Raw genomic sequence first — 23,005 nt, 5'->3', positions numbered from 1 at the left:
CCCAAAACCATAGCCCTTCATATAGACCAAAATCTGAATTTATTAATACGAGTATTAAATACAAGTACTAACCTTTCCAAGGACAATATTTAAATTTATTAATACGAATACTAACTTTTCTTTTTATTTTTATATTTGTGCGGGTACATAAATTATTTTTATATTTGTGTTGCTAGTGGAAAATGTAATATATCCCACAATTTTCCATTTGTATTAACTTTTCCTTTCATATTTATCGAAAATAATAATAATAGTGGAAAATGTAATATATCCCAAAACAATGCATACAACTATTTATAATTAAAAAATTTTACAATTAAAAAACATGGCAATTGATAAACACCCGATAGCATAGTAGTGAATATTGTATATTTATATATTCTTTACAATGAATAAATAAAATTTTAAATTTAAATTTAAAGGGTATATCTCAATAGCCTATGGGGTGTAGTTCAATTAGTGATCGTCTTGTTATTAAATAATATGAAATAATATGTCAAGCATGAGATTCAAAGACCAACAAAAAAAAAGTATATCTCAACATGCATTAATATATTATTACTCTGGTGTAGTGTGTAGTTCAATTGGTGATCACCTTTTTATAAAATAATATGGAAAGGATGAGATTCAAAATTCAAAACCCCATGGATTAGACATATATATATATATATATATAACTTTCATTAGTAAATCATTATTGCTATGGTGTAGTTCAATTGGTGATCGCCTTGTTATAAAATAATATAGAAAATAAATATAATGTAAAACATGAGATTTAAAGTTCAAATCCAGACAAAAAAAACCAATAAGTATTATTTTAATATTATTATTATTACTGCTATTAGTTAACTATTTAGCATTACAATTGTAATACATTATTGCTATTAGTTCATTATTAATCAAAACTTTGTTGATTACTCTAATGCGTATAAATATTTATAAAAATATGAATTGCTGAATACCCCAATATAAGTTCCCAAATACAATGTGTTTAAACATTTAGATTGATTACCTTAATGTTACAAACATCGATAAAAATAATGCGCGTTGCTAAAGACTGTACAAACATATAGAGAAAAAAAATAAAAAATAATATTGGACTGCTCAATCAAGCAAAGTTACATTAGAACGGTAGAATGTGAATCCCTTGAGCAAAGCAGGGAACCGCTAAAACAGACTGCCACTAGCTAAAGAATGGAAAATTAAAAAGCCATATTAACCATCCAATAGTTGCCGTGAAGGTGCAAAAACAAGAGCAAACAAAACATGAAGGTCCGAAATCTTTAGCCTGCCATCCTTCCAGACACATAAAAAATTATAATCAAAGGGCTGTCTAATATTTTATTTTATTTTGAAAAAACGTACACAACTTCATTGTCTAGAGTTGGAGATTCCATCAAAACTGCCTGCAAAAATATGGCACTCCATCTTTCTGCTGATGAAGACAACTCTCTTTCATCTTCAATATACACCATGGTGAAACTAAGTTAGAATGAAACCTTTCAATTCTGAGATTCGGTAAGAGCACAGAGAGCTTTATCTTGAATTTAATTAATGATAAAGAAAAAATATACAGAAAATGTGATCATCAGGGAACAGGAGAGCTTCTTGTTCGCAGTATTCGCGGAACTGGGAAGTCAGGAGGTGGTGTGGGCAGCAATAGTAGAGCTGCTATTCCACCTGCTAATGCAGAGAAAGATCCTAGGACAAAAGCAGGGAGATTGCCCCCTCCAAATAGTGCATCCCAAGGTCCACTTCCCACAGATACAATAATCTGAATAAACAAACACAATGAGCAATACATATAGCTAGTAGGATTAAAGTATAAAGGGATTCAACATCAAAAAAATATTCAGGGTAAGTAATTACCTGTGGAATGACAATTGAAAGGTTCAACACTCCCATTGACAGGCCTAATCCAATAAAAAAAAATACAAATTCATATAAGATTAGACTTTTAGCATGACAATGGAAAGATTCAAAACACACACAGACTTATACAAAGATCCAAAAAACAGACAAAATTCATATTTGATTAGAAGTTTTAGAATATCTATTTAAGCTCTACAAATCATGTTGATAGAATGGGAAAAAAACAGGAAAAGAAACAGCAAAGAAACCACAAATGACCAAGACGTGAAATTGAAAACACAAAACTGAATTGAATGGAATTTTATTTAACAATGATTCTCCGTTTCTTATGGGCATTCGATAGTTTTATATCACCAACTATCATTACATAACTAATTATTCGGTATACAACTGTCTATTTACATTTACCTAAAGTTACTAATTCGTTGTCAAACTAACAAACTCCACCTTGACAACAATTTTCCCATTCATCATCTTTCCTGCAAGCCAAGAGAAGCTAAACACCATCGCAGCTTCTCTACTGTAACCGGCTTTGTGAATATGTCTGCACAATTTTCTCGTGTATGGACCTTTTTAAGAGCTACTTTTCCGCCATCGATCACATGTCTCAGAAAATGATACCTTACATCAATGTGTTTGGTTCTGCTGTGATAGGCAGGGTTTGTAGCCAAGTGAATAGCGCTTTGACTGTCACAAAGTGCATTCACTTTCTCTTGCGTCCTTCCAATCTCATCGAGTAGACCCTTTAACCAGATTGCTTCTTTATTGGCATCTGAAGCAGCTATATATTCAGCTTCGGTAGTGGACAACGCAACTGTTTCTTGAAGCTTTGACATCCAACTAATTGCTCCACTTGCAGGAGTAAAGACATAACTTGTAGTAGATCTTCTTTTGTCCAAATCACCTGCATAGTCAGCATCTACATATCCGCAGACTGATCCTTCACTACCATTAAAGACGATGCAATGGTCACTTGTGCCTCTTAGATATCGAAGCACCCATTTCACTGCTTGCCAATGTTCTTTACCTGGATTTGCCATGAACCTGCTGACAACTCCAACTGCATGTGAAATGTCAGGTCTTGTAGATGCCATCGCATACATTAAGTTGCCTACAGCGTTTGCATATGGTACATGAGACATATACTACTTTTCTTCATCAGCTCTAGGACTCAAAACCGAAAAAAGCTTAAAATGGGAAGCTAAAGGAACATTAACAGGTTTCACATTATTCATAGAGAACTTTTCAAGTACCTTCTCCACATACTTCTGCTGTGACAACCAAAGCTTACCATTTTTCCTGTCTCTGTGTATCTCCATGCCCAAGATATGTTTTGTTGCTCCAAGATCCTTCATATCAAACGTCCTAGAGAGTTGAGCCTTTAACCTATTGATCTCTTCCATGCTTTTGCTTGCAATAAGCATATCGTCAACATACAAAACTAAGATAATGAATATGCCATTGAAACTTTTGAAGTACACACAATGATCATACTCACTTCTTATAAAGTTCTAGCTCACCATGAAGGAATCAAACTTCTTGTACCATTGTCTGGGAGACTGCCTCAGACCATACAATGATTTCCTGAGCTTGCAAACTAATCTTCTGCTGCGACCTCGTACAAAACCTTCTGGTTGTTCCATATATATCTCTTCGTTCAAATCACCATGTAGAAAAGTTGTTTTAACATCTAACTGTTCTAACTCAAGATTAAGCAACGCAGTTAGTGCCAACACAGTACGTATAGAAACAAGTTTTTTAACTGGAGAAAAAATCTCATGAAAGTCTATACCTTCAACCTGAGAATACCCTTTTGCTACCAGTCGCACCTTATACCTTTCAATACTACCATCAACCTTCTGTTTCAGCTTGAAGACCCATTTACATCCAACAACACTTCTCCCTTCAGGAAGCTCTACAAGATCCCAAGTATTGTTCTTGGCTAAGGAGTCCATTTCTTCTTCCATAGCCATTTTCCATTTCTCGCTATCTGTATCATCTACTGCTTCCTGATAACAAGAAGGTTCCCCATCTTCAGTAATCAAAGCAAAAGATGAAGCAGAATCTTCATACCTTTTGGGAGTTTTCCTTTCCCTTGTAGACCTTCTCAGAGCGACCGGTTGCTGAACTGGTTCAGAAACTTGCACTGGTTCAGAAGCTTCAACGACTTCCTTTGTGTCTTCAACACCTTTTTCTCCAGAAGTCTCTCCTTCCTTTCGACTGTCACCGAAAGGTCTAGCCTCCAACTGAACTCGTTGACTCGACGATACTTGTCCCTATTCAATTCTTTCAACATTTGATTTTAACAAGGAGGATTCATCAAATGTTACATCTCTACTAATGACTATCTTCCGCAATGTAGGATCCCACAACCTATATCCTTTCACTGCATAGTCATATCCAACAAAGACATAACATTTCGACTTTGGATCTAATTTTGAACACTGATTTTTCGGAATAAGAGAATAAGCATCACAGCCAAATATCCTCAAATGTGAATAGTCACAAGACTGACCTATCCAAACTTCTTCAAGAATTTTACAATCAATTACTACTGAAGGTGATCTGTTAACTAAATAACAAGCAGTAGATACTGCTTCTGCCCACAACTCCTTTTGCAAGTTAGCATTGCTAATCATGCTTCTGGCTCTTTCCATAAGAGTCCGATTCATACGCTCAACAACACCATTTTGCTGAGGAGTATAAACAGCAATTTTGTGTCTAACAATGCCCTCATCCTTACAGTATTGTTCAATTCAACAGAAGTGAACTCACCACCATTGTCAGTTCTTAGACATTTAATAGATTTGCCTGTTCTTTTCTCTACCATTACTTTAAATTGTTTAAAGACATTTAATACATCAGCTTTGCTTTTTAGCATATAGACCCAAACTCTACGGGAGTAATCATCAATGAACGTTAAAAAATACAATGCACCTCCATATGACATAACAGGGGAAGGCCCCCACAGATCAGAATGAATGTAGTCTAAAACATCTTTACTATTATGATTTCCAACTTTAAATCTCTGTTTACACTGTTTTCCATACACACAATGTTTACAGAAATCTAAATTCAAGGATTTCAGACCGGGAAGAGATTTACGTTTCATCAGTATATGAAGACCTTTCTCGCTCATATGACCCAATCGCTGATGCCACAGACGAGTACTTGCTTCTTCCTTTTCTGACGCAACCGCTGCTTCACTGACCTGAGTACTTCCTTTTAACCTGTAAAGATTTCCGACCTTTTCTGCCTTCATAACCATAAGGGCTCCTTTAAAGACTTTCAAGACGCCATTCTGACCTGTAAACTTATAACCATCTAAATCCAACACTCCCAAAGAGATTAAATTTTTCTTCAAATCAGGTACATGTCTAACACTAGTTAATGTCCTAACTATGTTATCATGCATCTTAATCCTGATATCTCCCATCCCAACAATCTGACATGACACATTGTTACCCATAAACACAGAACTACCGTTTACATTTTCATACGAGGTAAACCAATTTCTATGTGGGCACATGTGATGCGAAGCACCAGAGTCTAACAACCAGCTATCAAAACTTGAGAGACATTACATTCAGGTGAAGTTTCATCTATCATACATAATTCTTCAGCAGATAAAACTTCGTCTATCATACCTGAATCGACCTGATTCGCTTCGTTCTTCGGTTTTCAGACTCCTTCTGTTTCCAACAGTCCTTCTTCAAGTGTCCAACTTTACCACAGTTCCAACATTTTGCCTTACACTTCTTGCCCTTCGATTTCGACCTAGAAGACCCCCTTGGTTTTTCTCCTCTTTCCTTTGAGCGTCCCCTAGCGACCATGGCTTCTGATGCAGCTGTTTCAGTGATGGATTTCCTTCGTACTTCTTCAGACAGAAGAGCTCCCACGACTGATTCAAACTTCAAAGAATCAGCAGAGCTGAAGCTGATTGAAGTTACGAAGTGATCCCATGATTCAGGCAGAGAACACAGCAAGGTTATGGCTTTATCTTCTTCCTATATTTTGACTTCCATATATGTTAATTGACAAATTAGTGTATTAAAAACATTCAAATGTTTTGCGACACTTGAACCTTCTTTCATTCTAAGACTGTATAACTGTCGTTTCAGATAAATTCTGTTGGTTAATGATTTTGTCATATAGAGGTTTTCAAGTTTTTCCCACAATCCTGACGCCGTAGTCCCTTCAACAATGTTGAAGAGAACTTCATCCGCTAGGCATAACCAGATGGTACTGAGAGCTCGGGCATCCAAGTCCTTCCAGTCTGAAGTAGTCATGGTTGCAGGTTTCTTAGTTGCCCCATCCAATGCCTTGTGCAACCCTTGTTGCACAAGCAGATCCTTAACCTTCAGTTTCCAAAGAGCAAAATTGCTCTTTCCGGTGAATTTCTCCACCTCGAATTTTGCATTCGACATCTTGGCCATTTTTCCTCCTTCCTAGGGTTTCAGTCTTTCTAGGAATTATTTATAATTTTGTTTGTCTTTCTAAAAAAACTGTAAAAAAAAAAAAAAATTCCCAACTCAACAGTTTTTTTTTAATTTCAGATCCTTTGTTTCCTTTCAGCCTTTGTTTTTCTTCAAAAAAAAAAAAATTGAGATCCTTTGTTTCCTTTTTTTTTTTTATTTTGAAAGAACTTTACTTTCACTGCTTTCCGAAAAAAAAATTCTGAGACAAATTTCTTTAAAAAATACCCGATTTGCAGAAGATTTGCCGAAAAAATTCTGGCAGCCAACACGCAGAACAAAGGCAGCGGTCCTGGGCAGCGGCACGCAGACTTCAGAGCCACTTGCTCCAACGCAGCAGAGGTTTGGCAGCCAACACCAACACGCAGACAAATTCTGGCAAATCTCAGATCTACCCTCTCACGCAGGCTGAAAAGGATACGTTCTGGTCTCCACATGCAGGCAGCAACTCAGATCTTCCCTCTCACGTAGGCTGGCAGATTCTGGCAAACCTCAGATCTACCCTCTCACGCAGGCTGGCAGATTCTGGCAAACCTCAGACAGGCTGAAAAAGAAATGTTCTGGTCTCCACACACAGGTTCTGAAGCAGACCACGCAAGAAGCAACTTCACAGCCGCTCTTCTGGCTCTTCACACAAATTCTGAAGCTTCCCTCACACAGGTCTTCTCAGCGCAGCTTCTTCTCAGCGCCTTCACGCCCATTCACACAGGGTCTTCATGCCTACGCCCAATCGCTCGGCCCTCGAGCTCCGATACCAATTGTTGATAGAATGGGAGAAAAACAGGAAAGAAACAGCAAAGAAACCACAAATGACCAAGACGTGAAAATGAAAACACAAAACTGAATTGAATAGAATTTTATTTAACAATGATTCTCTGTTTCTTTATTTCATGGGCATTCGATAGTTTTATATCACCAACTATCGTTACATAACTAATTATTCGGTATACAAATGTCTATTTACATTTACCTAAAGTTACTAATTCGTTGTCAAACTAACAAATTAGAGACAACCTTTTGAAATGGGTATTATGGCGAGGTTAAGTAAATACTAATGGCATGCTCAAATCAAAATAGATATAAAGTATGACATAAGTGAAAATTGAAACAGGTAATCTTCATTAAGGTTGGGGCAATCCATCCAATCTTCGTTTTCATGTAACTGTACTTTGAATCTCGACGTTGCATTGAGAGTATTGAATATTGTCATTAGGAAAGAAGACTCAAAACTTCAACTAGGTCCAATACTGTAAGGGATGACTGTGAGGGAAGTTGGCTTAATGGATCCCAATCTTGAATAAATATAAAACTACTTGGAAAACTAGCTCTGATAAACTGTTCATAAAAATTATTTTATGTGCGACATTTTTGTGATTCTCGAAAATATTAATATTAAAATAATATTTGTATGTTTTTTAAACTGTTTACCACAACTTTTTTTTAAATTTTGAAATAAATTAATGTTTTCAAATTTTAAATTCTAGCATCTGGGCAGCTCAACTGAAATGACGATGGCCATGAAAATGAAGTATTGTGTGCGACTCGGTTCAGAGTTCAAATCCTCTGACTCGCCTATGCTTGGCATAAATAGGAACCTAGAAGTTATAGTGGTAGTGGTTGGAACTAACCCTATGTCACACGAGTACAAAACCAACCCAGCCCAGTTATTGATTCCTCTACATACAAAAGAAAAAAAAAAAATGTTTTCAAATTTTAAATTCCATTTTAAGTTAAATCTACCTACATGAGAGATTAATCAACCAGTAATGTAATTAATTTTCAACCATTAATCTGGGATTTAAAGTGAAATATTTTGAAGACCTTGGAAATTCATTTACTGACATGGCAGTATTTTAAACATGTCCCACTCCAGATAAAATCTGAAACTAAAGAACAAAGCAAGCCATGTATATGTGGAAAAACTTGAAAGTGAAAAGTGACTCCTGTAAACACTGCATTCCCTGAAGTTAGGGTGCACAGTTACCGGGTCCTCTCCCATAGCATAGATCCATCTTTGCATCTCAGATGTTGTGATGCTTGAGGATGCACATCTTTTCACAAATATCCACATTTGCCTGATGTTCATCAAATATTGGAACTCAAAATACACAACCTCGAGCTTGTCAACCCTGAGGCGCATATCAGACCTGGGGTAACACAAGCAATATGAAAGCAAGTCCCATCACCAGCTCCGGCCTCTGGAGTTTTGGTGTTTGGAATTGATTTGCAGTAGTCCCACCTATGTTGTGCTGGTGTCACTTGCCTGAACAATGTCTTTTAGGTTATATTTCCTTTGGGCGGGAATAAAAGAAAACCTTTAATGAAAATTGTGATCCTGGGTCATTTAAATAGCGTCAACGAATCCACTATTTGGATGGAAAAAGAAATCCCTACATGTTATATCCTTAAAAGAGAACATAAAAAACAAAGAATTTTAAACGAATTCATTTGTTCCATTTAGTTAAATTTCTTCGACCTTTTCTACCCAGAATGAATTTGGAATCAGAACACGTTAAATGTTTTATGATCTTGTGTGTTTCTGTGGAACTTTTACTGTATCATTTCTACCTTGGCTTGGTTTCTTCAATGCATTCAATCTTGTTTTCGATCCTGTTAGAAATCCAACCCTATGTCAACCCTGACTAAAGAATCTCATTTCGAAAATGTGTCCATGATGTTATGTAATCAGCCTGTGTTTTCAAAATTCAATATGGTGTGTGCCCACACCTTTGGCTGTTATCTTGTACATATTTCAGTCTTGACCAAAATATAAATCCAACTTGATGAATATAGATCCAAGTTTTAAATAGAACCACACTTGAAGACTGAACATTGCAGCCTGCTCTTGCTAACGATTTTCAATTTTGTTTTCCTATGTAAATTGATTTTCAAACATACCTCGATCCTAATCAAAATGTATTTCAAAATATTGTTGTTGGCATAATCAAAAAATTTAATTTTCCCTGTTTGAATAGAATTATAATTGAACAATACTTCACAGCCTGTAATTCTTCAAAATCTTGTTCATTATCCTTATTAAAAAGCTTTTCAAAAAAGTTTGAATGGAGAAATATTCCAGGATACAATGTCTACCTTGGCCTCCCCCAGCAGAAGAAGTAAAAGTTGCTGTCAAAGCAAATGGAACACTATATGTCACCTGCATGAAGTTTTTCGTTATCATTATAAACATAAATTCAATGTTATACAGGAAACACGTGATTTCCTAGTCCTGATATAACACTAGCATGGAAAATTGGCATGTAAAGAAAATAACTTTCGAAATCGAAAAAGCAAAACATACCGCAAGAGGTGCTCCAAGGACTGTAAAAACTAACAAAGCCATGATTTTAAGAGTCGTAGGAGGAGACGAGGGTTCATTGCTAAGACTTTCTGCTGCTTTGGTGATCAGAACAGTACATGCAAGTGAAAGGCATAGGATTGTGTTTGCAAGTGCCAACAATAACTTAGGGCCCAACTTTCGGGACAGGTACTCTATCATTAGAGAAGTTGCCCCCAATGTTAATGAATTCAACATTAGGCCAAGTGATCCTGCTCTAACACCTCGCTCATATAGAGAAAAGAAAGGCCCCGGACCACCAGGCTCTCCTCTATAAACTTCACGACCCATCCAATCTGTGTCAAAGAGGAGAAAAGGAAACCATGCAATCCAAGTGAGTGCAGTTGTTATAAGTAAATACCACATGGGACGAGGTAGATCCCTGAAAGCACTAAATAACTCCCAGATAAATGCTTCTTGTATTTCTTCATCTTCCTGTTCATTATCATCATCTTCAACATGAATCTTTTCTCCTGAGGCATTAGCTCTCAGAATTGGTTCTGATTCAGCTTGTGACCATCTTTTCTCAGGTGTGGCAGTTATACTGAGGAAGGTGGTTATTGCCAATATGATTATTGCTATGAGAAATGCAGACTTTAGATTGGAACAGCTGACATCACAGGCCTCTGTTTTTGTGAAAGGAAGGACTTTGTACCATTTGCTGAAAGAACCAGTTGCAAATCCTAGCACATTGCCTACTGCCATGAACAAAGAGTAAAAAGCATTGGCACTTCTTGTCCGCCTCTCATTTCTTCCTGCCACAAGTAAAACAATCTTAGGAATAGACAACTTATCAAATTTGAATTTAACCTTTCAACTAACTTGTAGTGATTATAACATGACAGGAAGTATAGGAATCTCGATCTTAAAGAAAGCACTTGTATCAATATAAAAAAAAAATAGTAACGAATTATCGATTATAAGAATAGCAGTCTATATAGGTCACCTAAATATTGTTGAAAATTTGAAAGGCTAGCAATTGTACCCAGCAGCTGCTCCCAGCCAGCGGGCTGCTATACCATTGAACAACATATACCCATTTCATACTGGGCACCCTTACCAGGCTTTGACATCTAGGGGTAACCTTCCAAAGCCCCTCTTAAAAAGTTAACCCACACATTCGCTTAGACCGCCTATCCACCTGGCAATCGACCTCGACCAAAAAGACCCGGCTCTGATACCATGTTGGTAGTAGACAGGATAGCAATTGAACCAGGACTTGCCCCAGCAAATGTCAAGGTGTGGATCGCCAACACCAACACCCACCTCTAAGACAATTCACCAAGTATACTCAACACCTGGCTTTGATTCCATATTGAAATTTTGGACAGGCTAGGAATCTAAATAAGGACCAGCCCCAGCCAATAGACTGCTCTACCACTGAGATACATTTCTATTTCATATCATGCACCCTTGTCACTCCATATCAAGGTGTGGATTGCACTCTCCAACAAATACCCATACACATTTTGTGATAAAGGTCACCTTGGAGAGAAACTGGGAACATGATGTCATGATGTTTTCCAATAATCCGAGACTCTCAAAGAGGAGATAATGAAATTAATAATAATGTTCAAAAGCCCTCCATGGTTCAAACACAGAAATTCAATCACCCAAGGGTTCTTAATTGGACAAAATTTACTTAACCAACGGAATCTTGGTTAGCAAATATCTCAAAGATACAAAGAACTGAACTCGATAGTACATGTTGGGACTGTTGTACACCCTGCAGTCCTGTATTGGAGCAAGCAATGATTTCTGAGCTGTAGCAGGGAAGAAATGGAAAGCAATGGCAGGGAATAAATGCAAACTAGTGGCAGACAATTAATGCTAAGCAGTGACAGTTGGCCTACTACTTGATAGTGGTTTCTAGAATGTAAAATTGAAAAAAATCATAAATGGTTTAGTGTTTTCTTATGCCTATTTATTTAGTGCTAGAGTTGGAAGAAAATAGAATAATTAATTATTTTTATGCTATCGAAATTTCTCTAGAATCCTTTTGCTACTGTTGGACACTCTTGTTGAGAGCACAGAGACTCTGTATTGTAACCATTTAGTTGTTGCATAATACATTGTACGTGCTTTAGAGTGTGGGTTTCCTCCTAGAACTGTTTTCCCCAGGAAATCATGTTGTTAATGATTTGTTGTATATTTTATTTGTTTGCAATTGTTCTGTTTTAAGTTTTTTCACGTTCTTCTCTCATGTATTAGTGTAGAAAGTGTATTTCACATCTCTAATTCCTTTGATTTGGTATCAGAGCTTGACAACCTTGGATCCAAGGTGTTAGGGTCAAAGATTTTTTTATCTGCTCTTGGTTTGAGTGGGAGCTTGCACAGAAGGAAATCTTATTGCAGAGAAATGACGAGCATATCTAGATTAGAAATGAAGAAGTTTAGTGGCACTAACTGTGAGCTGTGGAATCTCAAGGTGAAGTATCTTAATCAAGATCTATGAGTTGCAGTATCTGAAACTAACCCATTGGTATGAAAAATGAAGAATGGGGGATGTCAGAGAAAAGGTGAGAAGCCTTATCAGGATTTGTTTGGCTGATTTGATATCATTGAACATATCTGACGAAATAACTGCAACAACTCTCTTATCAGGATTTGTTTGGCTGATTTCGAATCATTGAACATTTCTGAAGAAATAACAGCAACAACTCTCTGGAAGAAGTTGGGGAGTTTGGATCAGGCTAAATCTTTGGTCAATAAAATTTTGCTGTGAAACAAGTTGTTTTCTTTGAGAATGAGGGATGGTGATTCTACAGCATCTAAATGCCTTTAATACTATTGTGACCCAATTGACCTCAGTCGGAGTGAAGATGGATGGGGAGGATTATTATATGACCTTTCGTGTTCTTTGCCAAATTCATGGGACAACCTAGTAATGGCCATTGTAAGCACCGGAAGGACATTGGTGCTTGCTGAGGTCCCAGGTGCTTTACTCTCAAAGTGAGGTGGAAAGCTTCTGAATCCACAAATGAGGCATTGGATATTTGTGTAAAATCAAAGAAAAGGCACAAGAAGAGAGAAAAGGGAAGAACCAAATCTCATGGGAAACCTACATCTCTTGCAATGTCCAAGGAAAAATGTTGCAACCATGGAAAAGTTAAACATTTCAAAATGGACAGGGTAGAGGATGGAAACATGAAACTAGAGAAAGTTGAGACTTTGCAAAATGTTATAGATGCATTGGTGAAACCAATTCTCCCTTCTGAAACCAATGCTTGATGCATTATCCCTTGTATTCTTGCAACATATATGTCAAGTGGGAGAAAGTTGGAACACGTGTGTCATACACCCCGCAACCTTGTAGTGGAGTATGTGATTATTGCTAAGAAGTAGCAAGGAATAAATGCATAGTAGTGGCAAGGAATAAAGGTAGAGCAATTGTAGGGATAAAATGTTGACTAGCAGCAAGGAATTAATGTCTAGCAAGAAATTAACAGTAGGTAGCAATAGGTGGTCACTCATTGGTGGTTTTTCACAAGTAAATTGGAAAAACCATAAATGATTTGTGGCTTTGTTATGCCTATTTATCTAGTGTTATGATTGGAGGAATACAAAGTGTTAGTTTTAACTTACTATTGCTACTGCTACACACTCTTGTTGACAGCATACAGGCTCTATATTGTAACCATCTAGTTGTTGAGTAATACTTTCAATGTGCTTTAGGAGTGCTTTTTTTTCCCTCTCTCAAAAGGATTTTCCCCAATAAATAGTGTTATTAATTCTTTGTTGTTTATTTCAACTTTTTTCCAACTGTTTTGTTTTGAATTTCTAGACATTCTTCTCTCATTGATTTGTAAACTATTGTGGGTATTCCACTAGAACAGATCGTCACAATAGATCTAACAAAAATAATTGAAATCTATACAATGTAGTTTAATTTTCCTTTAGATCTCAAATCATTTAATAGCTAATTTTCTGCTTAAATGAATGAAATAGTTGAAATGTGAGAAACAAAGAACAAAAAGAAATACACACATGCCATCCACAATGAACACAAGTTTGACATGGGAAATCCTTACAAGAGAAAACCCAACTAGAAGGTGAGGCCACTCTACTCCCTTTTCTCTAGTGTGGAAATATATAAGTACAAAGTAAAAGGTACTCTCTATGAAGTTATCTTAGACCTATAGCCTATAAGGCTGCTACAAAATCTTAACCACCCCCTGTTCTACTCTCTAACTTTCCATTCCTAGTTGCTCTGCTCAGATACAAAAAAAATACAATAGCACAGAATAGAACCCCTAATCCTAGCGTCCCGATAGCCAACTAGGGGTAAGATTGACTCTCTCAACCCTCCACTATAGTTATGGTTTTGGACCTTCTAGAGAAGTACACAAGTGGCTAGCCCCATTTGCATGAGTAATGGAAGTTGATGTGGCATCCTCTCATACCATGGTGATCAATGTTGATTTTTGGTAGCATCGGATGTGCTCTAGCCATGAAAATTGGTGGAGAGACTAAGGCACATGAGATCTCCAAGACCCAGAAATTGTTTGGAGAAGTTCCACCCGAATATTTTTAATGGGGTTCCTAAGTCTAAATTTAGGAAAATTAAAATATTAATGTGTATTAATAGAAAATGGGTGAGAAAGTTTTAAATAAAGAGGATCAAGCCAGATCTAATCTTAGCCGTTGATTAGAGACTTAACCTCGGTTGTTGAATCGTCAACATGAAAAGTATAAGAGGAGGCTTAAGGATCAATTGGAGACATACCAAGTTGATCAAGAATTCGATTTTTTGGGGCAAGCTTTGCTAAGAAATCGAGTAAGTGATTTGTTGCAACGAGGGGCAGTTCGGCAGAAGGCCGAGAATACATAGCAAAGAGGTAGAGATAGTGTTAGAGAGATAGCGCAAAGGCAGCCTGGGCTGACATAAAGACAGCCAAAGCTGACACAGAGGCTTGGAGGGCCATCACTGAGGACGCAGGAAGCCGAGAAGCTGATGCAGAGTTGACGCAGGCAGACGCAAAGGCTAGTAGATATGATGCTAGGCAGAAAGAGTTGTGTTGTGGTGTTTTTGTGGGGCGGAGTGAGAGTTGAGAAGCAGACGCAGAGCCATAGATGGTGACGTAGGCCCTAGAGGGTGACGCAGTTCCAGAAGGAATCTTGGAGCAGCTTTCACTGTCCATCTAAGGAACAGTCGAAGTCACTGTGGGGCTCATCATCCAGTTGTTGATCAGCCGGAATATTTATCTCCAGAGCAAGGTACTTCTGACAAGGAAAATCTCTGAAGGGTGAGCCACTTCTGGCACCCTAGTTGTATTCAAAAAACTAAAATCTCTTAAGGGTGAGCCACTTCTGGCACCCTAGTTATATTCAGAAAACCAAAATCTTTGAAGGGTGAGCCACTTCTGGCACCCTAGTTGTATTCAGAAAACTATGTAATAATAAAACCCTCATATCTGATGCACCGGTTTTCCCGTATTGGGTTTTTTCGGGGACGATTGTCCAAAAATAATGGTGTCCCTTGTGTTGTCTCAGTTATTTCAGTTGTTGATCTGTATATGTGTGGAGGTTGCATTCGTGTTTATTTCGATATTTATATTGATAAATAACTTGTTAATTGAAAGAACAAGTAGGAGATAATAAACCAGATAATGCAGTAGGGATTTCTGATATGTCAGACTTAGAAATTTCCACATGGTGTCAAAGGGATTGCAGATCACAAGAGGACTGAAGACACCAACAGAAATCTGAAATTTGCAGCAGTAGCAACTGTCTTGAAAGATAACATTGTTCTAGAGCAAAAGCAGCAAGAGAAGAGGTGACACAGAGCCTGCATCAACAGTACAAGCCAAGGGAAGGGCCAGTGTAGAGGCAGAGTGAGGCAAAAGGGGCTCACAAAGAGCCACATCATCCTGCTCAGCTAGGTAGGATTGACGCATTTGGTTGGAGGAGCAGATTCAACTTCTGTCGAGATTGCGTAGAGCCTGAAAGGCTCAGTTTCTTTAGTTGTCATGGCTTGGGGAGCTGTGGCCAGATTGTGATTTGAAGAGTTGGTGGGACACTGTTTCTATCAATACATAACAGTGTCTAAGGAGACGGAACCAAGGTAGAGGGAATCACTACCTCGATGGATTTCTAACCAAGGAATCCAGATCCGAGTTGCAGTTGCAAGGAGGATTGGAGAGAAGCGGTTCGACAGCTAGCCATAAGATTTCTAGGAGGGAAATCATGACTCAAAGGGAGATTTCTAGGAGGGGAGTCGAGACTCAGAGGGAGTCCAAAAGAGGAGCTAAAATGGCAGTGAACAGACTGAGGGATCAAGACAGGTTGGATGGGGATTCCAACTTTGTCATCTGGAAGGCCAGGATCCTGGCAGTCCTGGATCGACGTTGTATCAAGGACTTTGCCTTGAAAGTAGTGGCTATCCCAGTTGACCCAGCTGAGAATGAGAAGTATGAGGAGGTGATGGCGAGTGCGAATTGCATGATCCTAGACGGGTCAAAGATCATGTCATACCACACATTGCTGAGAAGAACATAGCAAAGGAGATGTGGGACACCCTGACCACCTTATACCAGGGCTCTTCCGTGCAGTGGAAGATGCTATTGGAGAATTAGCTGAGGTCATATCAGATGCATAAGGGAGAGCAGATAGATCCATTCTTTCTCAAGTTGCAGGAGATTCGCGACCAGCTTACTTCCGTGGGGTCTACACCAAATCCAAAGTTTATGGCCGGGACTGCCCGGAATACAGTCTCCGAGGAGTGGGAGACATTTAACCAAAGTATTTTGGGCAGGGCTACTCTTCCCAGTTGGGAGGAGATGTGGGCAGCTCTTCGACATGAAGAGACCAGGAGGATGATTAAGGCGGGGAGTAGTGGTAAGGGAGTTCGAGTCAAGAAAGAGGAGGAGGAGGAGGATGTGGCTCTAGCATCTGCGAGACAGCAAGGGAAAAGGAAGAAGATGGATATCTCCAAGGTCAAGTGCTCCATTGTGGGGAGCTAGGTCATTATGCATCCTAGTGTCCCAGGAAGAAAGGCAAGGGAGAAGCTTTTGATTCAAAGGCAGCTCCAGCTAACGCAAAGAAAGAGGTCGAGACTGATGACAATTGTGGCATGAGTGCTCATGCGCCTCTAAAGAAGAGGTGGGGTGACATAGAGTTGTAGTCAAGAGGACTACATGCTAGGGGCAGGATCCTTGAGGTGCCGAAACTCTTGGATCAAATCTGGCTACGATAGCCCTTAATGATAGTAGCATGATGACAGGTGTCGGGTGGAGCAAAGTGTGGTGGAGCAGTAAGGCAGGGCTAGAGTGCAAAGTTCTGTAGCAGCGCAGTGGCAGCAGAGGGAGCATGGGTTAGCAGTAGAGGCAGCTTCAACATCACGAGGCTACCAGACTGATTGGGATGTCGATGGTTGGGAGAAGTCAGTTACTTACTTCTCGATAACTGAGTTGCAGTGCAAAAATTAGCATAGGCAGTGGTATGGGCCGCATGTTGAGAGGGAGCTGCAGTACATATGTAGCAGTGGCAATGGCAGTGTTATAGGCAGCAGTGCAGAGGATGTGAGGCAGCAGGCCAAGCATCAGCACAGGTACCAATGTGGAGGATCAGTATGATGTTTCTATGGTGAAGCATTACTAGAGCACATTCCTCACTAAGAGGGAGTGTTGATTTTTGGTAGCATCGGATGTGCTCTAGCCATGAAAATTGGTGGAGAGGCTAAGGCCCATGAGATCTCCAAGACCCAGAAATCGTATGGAAGAGAAATTCCACTCGGACGAAAAGATATTAAAATAATTAATATTTTTAATGTGGTTCCTAAGTCTAAACTTAGCAAAATTAAAATATTAATGTGTATTAATATAATACGGGTGAGAAAGTTCTAATAACGAGGATCAAGCCAAATCTAATCTTAGTCGTTGATTAGAGACTTAATCTCGATCGTTGAATCGTCAACAAGAAAAGTATAAGAAGAGGCTTGAGGATCAGTTGAAGACACACCAAGTTGATCAAGAATTCGATTTTATGGGGCAGGGTTTGAAGAGAAATCGAGTTAGTGATCTGTTGCAGAGAGGGGCGGTTCGGTAGAAGGCCAAGAATATAGAGCAAAGAGGCAGAGATAGTGTCAAAGAGACAGCGCAAAGGCAGCTTGGACTGACGCAGAGCCAGCCAGAGCTGACGCAAAGGCTTGGAGAGCTAGCGCTGAGGATGCAAGAGGCCTAGAAGCTAACACAGAGTTGACGCAGGCAGACATAGAGGCTATCAAAGTTGATGCTGAGCAGAAAGAGATGTGATGTGGTGTTTTCGTGGGGAAGATTGAGAGCTAAGAAGCAGAAGCAAAGTTGTAGAGGGTGATGCAGTTCAGGAAGGAAGCTTGGAGCATATTTCGCTATCCAGCTAAGATAAGATAATTTTATTAATGTCCAACAAATGACCATAATAGGTCAACAAGACTGTCGGTTACAATGATAAGATAAGATAAGATAATTTTATTAATGTCCAACAAATGACCATAGTAGTTCAATGGGACTGTCGGTTATAATGATTACATCATGCAAGTTGGTGGACCAAATGGTCCCCTTTAAACATTTCTTTTAAAAAGAAAGAAATACATCTAAAATGTAAATGAAGAAGCAAGGAGCTCTCGGCTTCGAAACAGACCGTTGCGATGAAGCAGAGATGAAAAAGAAGAAGAAGAGGGGGGGAAGGATCTCCTGTGTAACCCCTACTCCTAACATCCAAGGTCGAGAGAAGAAAACTGAGGGAAGCTTGTCAAAGCCTATTGTCTTGTAGATATACTGGGTTGTCGATGACATCGCCTGCAAGTTCTAAGGCGCCTTCCAGGGGAGGAACTAATCCTGGAGCACTAGTGCAGTCTGGTGGGTCGCCCCCCCGGGACCGCACTGATCTGTTTTCATTGTCTGTGGAACGGTCTAAGGTTCTTTTGGTGCCCCATGTTGAGGGTAGCGCCCTAAAGAAGTCCGTGATCTTCTGCATAGTGTTCGATCTGGTGGGAGACTGAAGAAAACGGGCACGAAATCTGAAGGCCTCCTGGAGATAAAGTTCTAGGCATCTCGGGTCAACATATCTAAGGAAGTTGGACAAGGTCTAAGAGGACCTGAAGAGACAATGGAAACGGCCTCGGATCTCGTAGTACGCAGGGCATCCGAAGATGAAATGTGTCTCTGTTTCTATCTCCTGTAAGTGACAGAGCTGGCAGATCCTATCTGCCCTATCAATGTGGTGATCTATTTTCACTCGGAGTCTGTGAGATCAAACTTTGAACTGCCTGAGGGGGATTATAAGGGCATGCATCCGATGCTGGAACGTGTACTGAGGTCTGATGATAAGCCCATCCCTTCGAAGTCACTATGGGGCTCATCATCTAGTTGTTGATCAACCAGAATATTTGTCTCTGGAGCAAGGTACTTCTGTCGAGGAAAATCTCTAAAGGGTGAGCCATTTCTAGCACCCTAGTTGTATTCAAAAAGCTGCATAATAATAAAACCTTCATATCTACTACACCAGTTTTCTCGCATTAGGTTTTTTCGGGGACGATTGTCGAAAAATAATGGTGTCCTTTGTGTTGTCTCAATTATTTCAGTTGTTGATCTGTTTATGTGTGAAGGATGCATTTGTGTTTATTTCGGTATTTATATTAATAAATAACTTGTTAATTGAAAGAACAAGTAGGAGATAATAAACCAGATAATGCAGTAGGGATTTATGATTTGTCGGACTTAGAAATTTCCACAGTCAACACGATAGGTCAAGTTACAAGAGGCATAACTTTTGCATGCGAACTCCAATTGATGTGATATTTGCACTGTTAGAAAGGTCTTTATAGCGTATATCAACATCTTAGGGTCCTATGCTAAAGAAGGAAAGTTTTGACCCCAAAAAATGTCATTCGATACCTCAAAATGGCTCTAAAAAGTTTCAAACCCCAAATCTTTGGGTCCCATTGTTAAAATAACCCGGCAAGCTAATTCCTAACTTTTTCCAATTTGAAATCATCGAGATAGATGACAAATAATTAAATGATCCAATCTAGAACATTCATTCATTAATTTAGGGAGCGTGTTCCACACCTTTGCTTCCTTATAGTGCAATCAATAAAAATGACTGACTAAGAAGGTTGTTTTTGGTAATCGTATGTAGTATTGGAATATACAGAAAGATATACCTTGAGGGGTAAACTAAGGTCAAAGGAGCCATCAACAATTACCTTGACTTTTTCCCAAAAAGTTAATCTTGTAGCATAAGCTTACAAAATGAGTTTGTTGCAATTAGCCTAAGCTACAAAGACTACATTTTATCAAATAAAAGGCACCCCTATCAAGGTTTGTCCTTTGAATGCAAAGCACTTAGAAAGGGAAATCTTGGTAGCTAAGATTAATAGTACAAACCTTGACCATGTGGAGAGGCACCTTCTACAGTCTAGGATGAAAGATATTGTAACATTCATCCCATTTGTAGCCTTAAAATAAGTATTTTCACATCCATTTAAGTTCAATAAAAAATCATCGATTCTCACACACACATATATAAACCAATGCAAGGTCTATGGGATCAAATCCCTCTGGGTACAAACTTTAACTGAATTTTTTTCTTTAACCATTAAATTTTGTCAATACTGCAAGCCAATACTAGTGGGAACTTGTGGCTTGGCAAGGACATGTTACAAACATATCCTGGAGGCACATCCCATCAAATGGTTACATGGTGTCCCAATCAAGAGGGACACTTACCCGTTGAGCCTCATCTCAACAAGCCAAATACAGACTCCTACCTCATGGTTTTGAACCCATGATATTTGAGGAAGTGACACATGTTCTTAACTATTAAGAACACTCAACTTGTACCAAAAAGGTTTGTGACTTCGAGGGATTTGATCCCTTTCAACACTTGATAGATCCTGAGTTAATAAGGATCTACACACTATTGTCAAACAAATGCACCTATCAAGGACTAGTTTTCAACACAATGTAAACCGGTTCATGATTTCTGGCCTACAATAACTATTAAATAAATTATGTGGTGCCAAAGCAGAACAGAATTGGTGCATACTACAAACAGTGGCAATGCATCCATCAACTCCTATAAGTTTGCATACACATGGAAGGGGTAACATTGGCCTCAGACAAGGATTTTATTCTTTTCGTTTTATAGAAGTTGTTTGGACAAATGCACACCAAGGTCTGGAACTGCACCGCATAACGCAGTTTTCCTTCGGCTTAGGAGTCAAGTCTGAGGGGTGCCTCTTCCACCAAATTCCGCATGGGTTGCGCCCAACCTCATTCCTTGCCCCTTTTTCGACATGCCATTTGGATGGGACAGACCACAGCAAGAAGTGCAACCCTGGTGACCGCTTAATACTTCATCGATCTCACCACTCAACCAGGTAGCCATTGGCAAAACTAGGCAATTTTCACTAAAAATAGCCAAACAAACCCAAATATGGCGTTTTCACTCAGAGAGTTGTAAGATGTTTTCTGCTCTTAGAGTTGAAAGTTGAGAGTTCAGTTTAATATTTTCAGTGCATTTCCAACTTTTCGAGGTGAAATACAATCCCACATTCCTGGTCTTGGAATTGAGGATCGAGAAGAGTACTTGTAGTGCATTGTCAACTTTTTGAGGCAAAACACACCCCGGTAGGATAGCATAATCCCATCAACACACCCCACAAGTACACTAACCAAAGGAATCCAGTGAAAATGGAACACCATGAAACAATACTCTCTGATTTCCATACAGCATAGAATCCACCATCTATGGAATATTGGCATTGTTACATATTCTAAAAAAATATAACAAGGTGGTATAGAAGATAATGATATGCATGTACCTGACAAATCTGCAAGGAGGGCCCTGCAAGGCCCTTGTAACATATTGTTGGCCAGATCAAGGAGCCAAAATCCCAACACAAAGATAACAATAGCCCTTGGCCTGGACGTGAGTGAATCCCCAAACAAATATCCAATGTCTGCTGAAAACCCAATCAGCATAACTGCCACCACCACATGAACTGCCCCTATAAAAATGAAAGGCCTTCTCCTGCCCCATGGACTTTCACATCTATCGCTATAATATCCCACAAGTGGCTGCACAAACATGCCAGAAATGGGTCCACATAGCCATATATAGCTAGCCCATGTGTGAGAAATCCCCAAGACCTGCACATAAGGTGTCAGAAGAGATAACTGCAAAGCCCATCCAAACTGCACTCCTGCGGCCACTGATGTAATTCTTGCTAAAGTTCTCAGAGGTACTTCACTCTTCGGTCTCCTACCGGTACGAAGATCTCTATTCATATTGAAATCAGTAACAATGGTAATCTTCAAAGTTGACTAATAATGATGAAAATAGTTCAAATAAACCCAATAATTCAATAGTTCAAAACAGTAAGAAATCTGCAAACACCCAACTCCTTTTATTATAGAATCATTCATTCATGTGCCTGTTCCCGCCATTCTGATATTGTTTGGTGTCACAAAACTGTAAAATGGCATTGCACCATGTAGAAATACAAACTAAGCTTATAATTTCATTGCAACTAAGCTTATAATTTCATTGCAACCACCTCTATCTTGAACCATGATCTCAGATTTTTTTGCATGAGTTCAGATTGAGTAATGAATCTTTAGCTGACGAGCGTTGGGCAAGTGAAACGTATAGGCCTCTCAGACCTGGTTTCATTTGGTTCCTTACATGTGTCTCCGCTGCATCTAATACCGTAGACATGACACGTCACAATCGTAACAAACTCACCCTTGAAAGTATGAGGAGATACATTATCAATTTTCCTTGTGTGAAAGGAAAGGTGATGCTTTTATAACTATTCTTTATAGTAGAGGAAAACCGTTATTATTAAGAAGGATTTTAATTCAAGAAGTGGACAGCAAATATTTGTAAGAAGTAATGACATCAAAGCTCTGTTATTTGCACCAATAACATAGGATGCCGGGTGGAGATGATATTTTAATTTAATAAATGCAGAACAAAATTTTGTAAGAACTAATCATATCAAAGTTATGTTATTTGCACCGAGAGCAAAGGAAGCGGAGTGGAGATCTTAACCTTAAAGTAAGAGAATTTAAAATTATAAGATAATGATTATGATTTATCTTTAATGTTATCTTTTTTAATACTTATCATTAAGGATAAAGGATGAATATTATATATGTATGTTCTAGAATAGCTGTAGAAAATTTTATATGAATTTATTTAATTTTGGATATATAAAAAGGTTCAATTATTTTTTTTAAATATAAAATTCTAAATTTTTTTATTTATTTGAATATATTTATGTTCATAAGAGTATTTATTTTGGAATATGTTTCATAATTTTAATTTAATTATC

At 38.6% G+C, this 23,005-nt stretch overlaps 1 protein-coding gene across 1 annotated transcript; it reads right to left on the bottom strand.

Moving 5' to 3' along the window:
* Positions 1–1,467: 1,467 nt before the first annotated feature.
* LOC149173597 (sucrose transport protein SUC9-like) lies at positions 1,468–22,339 on the bottom strand. The gene is made up of 5 exons (XM_089424670.1): positions 21,491–22,339; positions 9,649–10,439; positions 9,441–9,504; positions 1,870–1,913; positions 1,468–1,774 (listed from the first exon to the last, which is right to left on the bottom strand). The coding sequence occupies exons 1-5, from the start codon at positions 21,954–21,956 to the stop codon at positions 1,589–1,591; spliced, it is 1,551 nt and encodes a 516-aa protein (XP_089280796.1). The 5' UTR covers positions 21,957–22,339; the 3' UTR covers positions 1,468–1,588.
* Positions 22,340–23,005: the final 666 nt, after the last annotated feature.

Source organism: Pinus tabuliformis, chromosome 4_2 (assembly GCF_031772625.1).
Source record: "Pinus tabuliformis cultivar Carrire ecotype Pingquan chromosome 4_2, CPIR1, whole genome shotgun sequence".
Lineage (NCBI taxonomy): Eukaryota > Viridiplantae > Streptophyta > Pinopsida > Pinales > Pinaceae > Pinus > Pinus tabuliformis.
Note: the sequence above shows the minus strand (reverse complement) of the source record. Positions and strands in the feature narration are given on the sequence as shown.